Here is a 9,937-nt window from a genome sequence, read left to right as displayed (position 1 = left end):
AAGTTTGTTTAAATGTATGACCTTGAATCATATTCAAGGTCACAAGGAGCAAATATGTTCAAAATATTTAAACAACTTGTTCTGAATAACCAAAAGGCTCAGGTTGTTGATATTTAGTCAGATCAAGGACTACTATGTTTGTTAAAGTGAATGACTTTGACTTATATTCAAGGTCACAGGGGTCAAATTTGTTTAAAATCTTTAAACGACCTCTTCTGAATAACCATGGGTCCCAGGAAGTTGATACTTTGCAAGTTGCATACTGAGATGAAAGGCTATACAATTTGTTCAACATAATGACTTTGTTCGACTTTCAAGGGGTAAAATGTTTTAAAATCTTTTAACAGGTTCTTTTGAATGACTTTAATCATAAATACTGATATTTTGCCTGTAGTTTTATTTTAGATCACTTTTAAGGTTGCAAGTGTGAGATTTATACCAGGTGAGCGATGCAGGCCCATTGGGCCTCTTGTTTGTGGATTATATGTGTACTGTAAAATATACAGAAGCAGAAGCACCATTGTTTATGATTTAGGACAAATAGAGATGATGTTACAGTCACTTTATACAAGTATATATGTTATCACTATTGACCTGTGATGTTTTCCCTTGACACATTGTTATCTCCCTTGACACATTGTTATCTCCCTTGACACATTGTTATCTCCCTTGTCATATTCTCCAGCTGTTCAAGCACCTCCAGTGGTCCAACAGAAGACAGTATCTCCTGCTAAAGTTGTTATTCCGCTGCCAGAGGAGTCGGAAAATGTCACACGGTGGATCGTTGACCAGCATTTCCGAAGAGAACAAGAACGGCTTAAAATACCATTTGGTAAGTTGTCAAGTGTCCCATTTAAGCTGTGTCCTTGCATAAATTACCAATTGTTTTATTGAATCATCCCTTAGAGTGAAAAGAGTTTGTAAACCAGTTGTGCATCACATATTGGCATAGCTATTTTCAATATAACAATTTCCAGTACCTGTATACAATATTATCAACAACAACAACAAAAAAGTAGTTTTAACATGTATTTAATGTGTACATAATTTACCCTGTGTTTAGGCCTAAGCCAAGCTAATTTATCATTACCAGACTAAACGAAAGTGGATTGGAATTAAAAGTGTAGTCAATATTGCAATATCTTTGACAAGTTCTTTCTTTTAACCCTTTCAACCCTATGCAACTTAAGTAGACTCTACCATGCATTGATGTGGATGAGTCCATTATGGTCTACAGTGGTGAAAGGGTTAATAAACAAACTGACTAGACTGTGATATTTGTCTGTGTCCAGACCCCGTCCAGTGGAGTGAGGTCCACGTGAGACACTGGATCGAGTGGGCTATGAAAGAGTTTCAGCTGGATGGAGTAAACGCAGATATGTTCGGCATCAACGGCAAACAACTGTGTGAGCTGTCACACCCAGAGTTTATCAAACTCATTCCAAATGATAAGGGGGATGTGTTCTGGACCCACCTTGAACTCCTCAGGAAGTGCAAGTTTGTTGGTAAGTAAAGGTTGGATGTGGGATGCATCTCAAAACGTTCTTTTGAAAATCAACACAACACAAACATGTTAGTGTCTGTGTGAGGGGGAGAATGAATATAAAAATAAGTAAAATTCAAAATAGAAGTTATTTGAAATGTATAAAGCAGATCATGGTTTATTTATATACATGTATCTGAAGTCCAGTTTGTGTGTGTAGTTCATATCAAGTATGAATGCCAAATATAAGTAGTTTATGTCATGTGTCGATGAAAGTTTTATATTATCTTCAGAGTTTGATCAACTTTCAATTATCTTTTTACTCATTCGCCCCTGAAATTTTATAATGAACTATTGCAGCTTTTGAATTGGAAGGGTACAAATGTGTCCAGGGGTGAATGAGTTAAAAATATAATGTTTATGAATGCAAATTTAAAATGAATATCACTATAACTGTATATTCAGTATCTATTTCATAGGTTATTGTGATATCATTATGATATTGTAAACAGAATAGTATAAAGGATATGATTGGTGCTGGAAGTTTAGCCTACAGCCTTCTGTGAAACACAGATACTCTAAAAATAAAAGCTGTAAGAAATCAAAACATTGATGAAATGGGAAACAATAATTGAAGTAATATTCAGACTTGTGCCTGTCTAGTGCCAGCCCCTTATCAAACTGAAGAACACTCTACAAATGATTTGATTTCAAATTGATATCTTACATTTCTGCATATCATTTGTGATAATCCACAATTACATCACGGCATAATCTTGTTGATAGTAAGATGTCAGTTATAATGTTGTTTATAGTAAGATGTCTGTTATAATATTGTTTATAGTAAGATGTCTGTTATAATGTTGTTGATAGTAACATGTCTGGGTTTTCCCCTTTAGCTGTGATGCAGCAACCCACACCACATGCCATCACAACAATCACTGTGTCGACGTCAGGGGGACAGGACGGTGAGTTATCTCCCTTTCATGCTTTGATGTAAATCCATCAGAGCTGTAACGGATGAAAATCTTTTATAGAATGAATTATGAATATGAAGTGCTGTTTTAGATGCTTATTTCTGGGTGAACACTGTTCTTGGAGGGATAGGAATACAAATTTAGTTGCTAGCAGTGTTAACTGGATATAGATTTCATAGGGATTGATGCTTTAAATTTGTAATATAATAAAAGCTGTGACACAGAATATCCAGGTTTGTCATTCTATATTTTGTAAAAATCAATGTTAGTACATGTAGTTTCAGATGTATAGATATTGTATGTTCACAGGCCGAGTGCGGACAATCAATGTTAGTACATGTAGTTTCAGATGTATAGATATTGTATGTTCACAGGCCGAGTGCGGACAATCAAACATCATCGACCTCGATCTCCTCGTATCACTGGTGACGAAAGACTCTCCTCTCCCGGGAACAGAACAGGTGAACTCTTTTTCTACATTTTGTTTTGCCTTGAGCAGCTTTTATTAGTTACAACTCTGTTTGTGAAAGTAGGACAAATTTCTCGCAGACAGTACAAAAAAAATGAAAACATCTGATGCAAATATTTTTGAAAGGAAAGAGAACTTAATATGATATTGGTATCAAGAATTAGTTTAAACAGATGAAATCATGGTAGTAAGTTATACATGTATTAGCTAAATAAAATAAAATTACAGGGCATTTCAAAAGTAAATACTTATGTGGAAGGATAACAGTATTTTCCAGATATGGTGAATATTTTAGGGGAAACGGGGAATTTTCAGATGAATTCTGTTACAATAAGAAATGTAGCCTAGCTACCGATAGTAAAAATATTTTGTGTTTCAGGTAGCCCTACCTACCGTAATTTTAAGTGCCTATCCTAAACATTTTTGTCAATTTCCCTGTTCATTGTTTATAGTCTGTATCATATTTCTCATCTGTTATGTATCGGTCCAGGGGCCCAGAGAGTGAAAGTCAGCGTAACCCCTGGAGAATCGAGTCTGTACTCCTGCATCCCTTTTCCATGTGATCCCCTTTAGTAGCTCAGTACGTGGGAGTGTTAATGCGTTGGGAGTTTATGTACCACAGGTTCATGTTCTGATTGTTCTGAGTTCTTATTTCTATTGGCTCCTGCAATCAGTCGGCATTCATCCGAAGCTGGTTGAGGTGACGCATCCACTTCATAAGATCACTGATTTTTTTGACACTGATTGTATTTGTTAACATCAGGAAACAACGGTCAGATCCAGCTTTGGCAGTTCCTCCTCGAGCTTCTCACTGACAAAGACTGCCGGGAGGTGATCCAGTGGCTAGGAGACGATGGCGAGTTCAAGCTCAACAACCCTGAAATGGTAGCTCAGATGTGGGGCCAGCGTAAGAACAAGCCTACGATGAACTACGAGAAGCTGAGCCGTGCCCTGCGGTACTACTATGATGGGGATATGATTGCCAAGGTCAGTACTGTAACATAAATGTGTTCCTCTTATATGCAGAGGGCCACTAGCCCTGAGTTATCATTTATGGCCTGGTTTCATTCTAGTGTCTCGCAGTCTAGACAGCAATCTGAAGTTGGATCTGCCAATTTCACCTTGGACTTGGTTTAACACAGAGACTTGCTTTAACACAGATACTTGTTTTAACACAGAGACTTGTTTTAACACAGACTTGTTTTAACACAGAGACTTGTTTTAACACAGAGACTTGGTTTAACACAGAGACCTGTTTTAACACAGAGACTTTTTTAACACAGAGACTTGATTTAACACAGAGACTTGGTTTTAACACAGAGACTTGGTTTAACACAGAGACTTGGTTTAACACAGAGACTGCCAAGATCTGCTTCCACGCCATTATCTGTATTAGCTACGTTACATCACAGTAACAATACCGACATGACGAGCACTGAAATGTCGTTTTCAGGGTTCAACTTAAACATTTTGGACCTGTATATGTTGATTTAGGCTATTAGTATTCTTTTAAAGCATTTATCTTTGTTGAATGTTAAAATTTATGAGAGTTTCCTCCCTTTATACGAAAAAGAAAAGTTTGCTTGTGTCGGCTGGAATACACACATCACACACATTCCTTACAATTGTTATTTTCCACTTACAGGTGCATGGGAAGAGATTTGTGTACAAGTTTGTGTGTGACCTAAAGATGCTGCTAGGTTACTCAGCTGCGGACTTAAATAGACTTGTAACTGTGTGTGCGGAGAAAAAACTACAGCGAGTGCGTGAATCATTAAGACCAGGTGTGTCCGAACGTCTCGGAGCAACGAAACTGATAACAATGACACAATCGACTGTTCAAACAATGGAATAGCACAAGTTGACCTCTTACCTGTATTATAGTCTGTTTCCTGTTCATTGTTTATAGCCTGTTTCATATTTCTGACCAGTGAATGCCTGTTATGTATGTGTTCATATTCCTCTTTGACCATATATGGCTGTTATGGTCTGTTTCACATTTGACCACAAAATACCAAATTTTGGTACATATTCCTAAATCATTATATGCCTGTTTAAATAGGTCTGTTTTGAATTTCGACCATGAATGAGTGTAAATGTCAACGGCAATGTGTCATGAAACAATCCACAAATTCATTCTTACAATGTCTTGATTGAAAAATCAGGTGTTTTTTCAACAGATTTATGGTTTGTACACTACTGTAATGTTGAAAGAAAAACTCCTCCCTGGAATGGTGAATTCAAGAAGGTGCCAATATCGGAATCATAATTAAGTTTAAAATGGAGATACATATGATACTTGGAGTTGTTGAAATGCTGAAAAATTCTGCACATTGTCAACTTTGAAATTTGATATATACAATATGTAGAGCATCTCAGATACCATAGGATTACCTCAATAAGTTTCTTTCATGAAAGATGAAATGACATTTTCTTTAAGTTAGAATTGTCAGATGGAGCGAACTTAAACGCTGTTGCTTGTGTAACGGGAAAGAGTTGTGTGATCGAACCCGTGACGCCCAGCTTTTCAGTCCGTCGCTATACCGATTAAGCTAAACGGATATTCTATCTAAAGCAAAAGTAGAAGGGGACTGTAATCCTATGTACAATTAAAATCTGGCACATCAGTTTAGAATTTGGAGATTGTTTGATGATTGAAAGCCACACTGGGTGAATGTCGAGTATAGTCTGTTTCATATTATTGACCATGCCATGTTTGTTACAGAGTCTGTTAATTTTTATACGTATGTCAGTGAGTGAGTTTGTATTTGACTTTATGTAAATTTGATATTTAAAGAAATGTGACCTTGATATTTGATGCCATGTGACCTTGACTATTGACTTGAAGCATGAAGTCATGTGACTTAAATTTTCAGGGTCATGTGATGTTGATTGCTCAAGTCATGTGACCTCATATTTAGATCATGTGACTTTGATCGAGTAAGTTATGTTACCTTTATTTAAAGTTGTTTAAACCGAATGTTTGAGGTCAGGTGATTTTGAAAAAAAGGTCATGTGACCTTAATTGCTTGAGGCATGTGACCTCAATGTATCAATCGTTGATTCTTTACAAAAGTTTGATTTTGGAAAGTTAATGAATTTTTTTTGCATTTGACCATTTATTTAAGTGTAAAAATGGAAATTAAGTTTTCTTGACTTTGGATTTTTTTTGGAAATTGGAAAGACAAGGTTTGCGATGTCATGAATTCTTAGAACAAAACTCAAATCGAAAGACAAGATTGATACATAGCTTTAATGTGTATTACTCTGATTTACTTCTATTGTGATCTGGACAAGTTTTCTTGTGAATATTAAATAATTTGAACATTAAAACAGGCACCAGATGTAGACCTGTTAATATATAAGTATATTTGAGGTTTAAATAATTTTTTGCTTTATGGGTGTGTGACTTAATTGAATCTTCAAAAGCTTACAACTAAATTTTATATGACATCTCCATTTTATTTAAGAGGTTTTTTTCAAATTTAAATTTCAAGATAAAAAAATGGTTCATTTTCACTGTAAGCCAGATTTAACAGTATTGCTATGATGTGATCTCCCGACAACATAAATCCTGTTTATATGTTTTAAAATTCGAAGAATGTTGCTTTTATATACATGTAACTTGGGTCACGGTATACAAGCAGAGGATGACCTAGTGAATGGTTCTGTGTTAATTCTACTGCAGGTAGCTACAATGTAGTATGGTAACTGGAACGATCTCTTAACCTTACAGAGTCTGTTGTTTGGTAAATTGAAAGATTTCTTTTAGGTAGAATCTGATTACACAAGGCACGTACTGAAGACTCTAAAGGTTTGACTTATATTTCATTTTTGTAGAACAATTTAAAGGTGTTTCTTTTAGGAGTGGATTAGAGTTTATTATACTGTCAACCATGTCCAACAATTTTCAGGATTACCTCCCTTGTGTTGCATTTCTGACCTAGAGTTGGTTGCCCAATAGCTAAGGGTTATTTATATAGGACATTTATTTACAAACTTTTTTTCCAAAAGAAATTTTGGCTGTGCTATGAGGTTTTAATGTACCTTGATCTACGTGAAAGGGGGTCTGTTCTGTAAATTCAGAAACTTTTGTGATTATTTGACTTGTGATGAATAAACTTGTTGAAATCTTGACGATAACTAGCTATTCCTCCTCTCTCGGGATGAAACTTTTTATCATGTGTAAAATATAAAACTATTCAACACTTGTTGAAATGTTTGGTATCAATCAGGAAAATATATTTTCTGTTGTAAAGTTATCAGTAATTTTAGTTTTCTTCAGAACGTCTGTCTGTCTGGACATCGATCTGTCTGTCTGAACTACAAGTTACAACAAAGTCCTTTTAGATCTTGTCACCTTAACCGTGGAGAGGCTTGATTGTTTTCACAATTGTAAGTTGTCCAACAAATTGTCACTACACCCGGACTTTTATATATAAACTTGAAATACTTTACATTTTTAAGTGAAATTTTCTTCAGATAGTCCTCGGTTATTGTTCATTCTTAACACTTTCTTGGTTATTATTTTTTCTTTAACTGGGTTTCATCACCTTCGTGTAAAAAAATAACCAGATTTCTTTGCCATACATATACGGGGCAGTAATGCAGTGTAAACTGATTTTAGGTGTCATTACTAATCATACAATGTAAGTATGATGGATTTTAGCCAACATTGGAAAAATAGTTATAAACTGATGTGAAAATTTCTGTTGTTTTATAACATGATTGTTGGCGAAAAAAGAACAGTCTGCTGGAGTTTTCTTCCAAACTATGTTAGATCCTTGTAGTAGGCTCATGTGAGAATTGGTTTTATTCCGAAATCAACTTTAATTGGGAGAAAAAATATTACATCAGTTTATATATGTGTTTTCTACTGAAATAACATGACCAAAGTGTCTTACATTGCTGTTGCCTCTGATACCTATCAAGGTATCTAGCCATATACAGGAGAGATAAGAGGTGTGCACAGAATTTATATTGTGGTGAAGATTTTGTGGCTATTTGTACAGTGGAACTTTTAATTGTTAATCGGAATGAGCCTGTCTTGTCTATCAGAGTTGTCTTTCCTTGTTACCACAATGGAGACAAAGTTTACTTTTTAGATCAGTTCTGTTAGGAACCGTTCAACAGATGTATATATCTTATACACTGTATTCCTCATCTCTTCCAGAGAAACTAATATCCCATACTTGAAGTTCTGCAAGTAAAGTTACTGATTAATGTGATTCACAGTTCAAATGCCATTGCTATTTAGTGAAAATTTACCTTTTCAATTCTTGTGAGGAGGTCAGGGTAGGGAGCAAAAGTCTCTGGGTTAAGGATCCCCAGAATAGTGCCAAACAATACTATGAATTTGAAACTTTTTACCAACATGAAAGTTAAAATAGCTTTAAAAATTACGTCTGAAAAGAAAACACAATATTGCAGAGCTATGAAAAAATAAATCATGATGAGGTAAAAACAAATCATCTTTACAGTTTTGAGATTAAAAAAATGCATCAGCGCCCTACTATGATTTGAACCCTATATGCTTAGCATGGATTCTGTGATTAAACCAATTTCTTGTATCTTTCTTCAATCATGTAAAAAGGTCAAAAATTCCTTCTCAATCATTTAGTAAACTGGGGGATTTATTAATTTTTCTCCAACACCTGACAGATTTATCTCCCGTTTTGCCGGTGCTAGATTTATCTGTCTCCGCCCTAGGGTTGAGACGGGGGGATTCCCCTATTCATAACAATGTTGTGACGTCGCTTCAACAATACAATGACGTCACTTCAACAATCCATCAACGACACGTCAACCCTGAATCTAGCATGTAACGTTGTCATTACATTGTGTATATGATACACAATGGGAGAACAGGGTAAGAGAAAAAGAATCATTCACCCCCTTGTGGGTAAGATAGAGGAATCTAAACCCTCGGAAAAAGATTCTTCAGTTGCCAAACCCTCGGCAAAGCCTCGTGTTTGGCAACTTAAGAATCTTCCCCCTCGGGTTGAGATTCCCCTATCTCACCCCCAAGGGGGTGAATGATTCTATATATCATCTGAATAAGCAATTAGGCTTGACCACAGAAATCTGAGTTTGAACACTAGTTTGAGCATGAGAATGGTTTCATGAATACAGGCCCTGAACCTAAGATCACAAAACTAAGCTTTAAACAACTGAGCTAATTGATCACCAGTAGTTTTCCTATAGTATAGGGATCCTTTAAGACGATTTATTAATTTCACAAGTCAGTAATGTTTTATTTGTTTAAATGTTTTACCTCTCGGTAACATTAATGTTGATGGATTTTTTTATTTTTTTTTATTATTGCTAAGTTCCACCGTACACAAGCCATAAAAACTGTTAAATTTGTTTAAATATGCAGGGAGTGGTATAATGCGTCCAATCAGAAGGATTTACTGTAAAGGAGTGCAGGGGGGGTAGATATCACACAGTGTATATATCAGGAGATAATTTAATGTTTTCATTTCCTTGTTAGGAAATGTTTGTAAATTTGTACAAAAACACACAACTGATTTGTACCAAATTTGAACTCAAGAGTTCAAAATAAAAATTAAAAAAATCTTAACAAAATTAAATTATCTTGGTGTTTTTACAGTTAATTTTGTCCTTTTAAGTTCGATCAAATTTTGTATTTTGTAGCACTTGGAATATTTCATGGTGGTTTATTGTAAGCTTACTTATTGCTGCCGACATTTGTCTGTGAAGTTTTTCTTCAAACAATTTTCAAAAATAATAAGGTCAATTACATCCAAATAAGAGATATCCTAATGGGATGATGCGTAAAACTTACATAAAAAATGGTCTGGACTATACACGGGAGACTTTGCAATATGTTGTGCAATATTCGAAATTTTCAACTCTAAAAAAATGTTTGGAGAACCATAAGGCCTGGAATCCTGATAGTGTATTTGGTCAGGAGATTACTGGAATGGTAGGCTAGCCAGTATATACCTCAACTTTAATTCAAATGAATATGTCAAGGGTGCAATA

General features: G+C 35.3%; 1 protein-coding gene across 2 annotated transcripts in view; it reads left to right on the top strand.

The window, feature by feature from the left end:
* Window positions 1–7,064, top strand: part of LOC110455186 (GA-binding protein alpha chain-like) — a 15,027-nt gene extending 7,963 nt beyond the window's left edge. For both annotated transcript variants that reach the window (XM_021505170.1, XM_021505169.1), the window contains exons 7-12: window positions 686–832; window positions 1,293–1,505; window positions 2,383–2,451; window positions 2,835–2,921; window positions 3,693–3,916; window positions 4,575–7,064. In XM_021505170.1, the coding sequence (XP_021360845.1) occupies window positions 686–832; window positions 1,293–1,505; window positions 2,383–2,451; window positions 2,835–2,921; window positions 3,693–3,916; window positions 4,575–4,784 (950 nt within the window). In that variant the 3' untranslated portion in view covers window positions 4,785–7,064. The remainder of the gene's footprint in view (window positions 1–685; window positions 833–1,292; window positions 1,506–2,382; window positions 2,452–2,834; window positions 2,922–3,692; window positions 3,917–4,574) is intronic.
* The last annotated feature ends 2,873 nt before the right edge of the window (window positions 7,065–9,937 follow it).

The sequence above is a fragment of the Mizuhopecten yessoensis genome, unplaced genomic scaffold (genome assembly GCF_002113885.1).
Source record: "Mizuhopecten yessoensis strain PY_sf001 unplaced genomic scaffold, ASM211388v2 scaffold8149, whole genome shotgun sequence".
Lineage (NCBI taxonomy): Eukaryota > Metazoa > Mollusca > Bivalvia > Pectinida > Pectinidae > Mizuhopecten > Mizuhopecten yessoensis.
The sequence above is the reverse complement of the archived record's forward strand: the minus strand, read 5'-3'. Positions and strand labels throughout refer to the sequence as shown.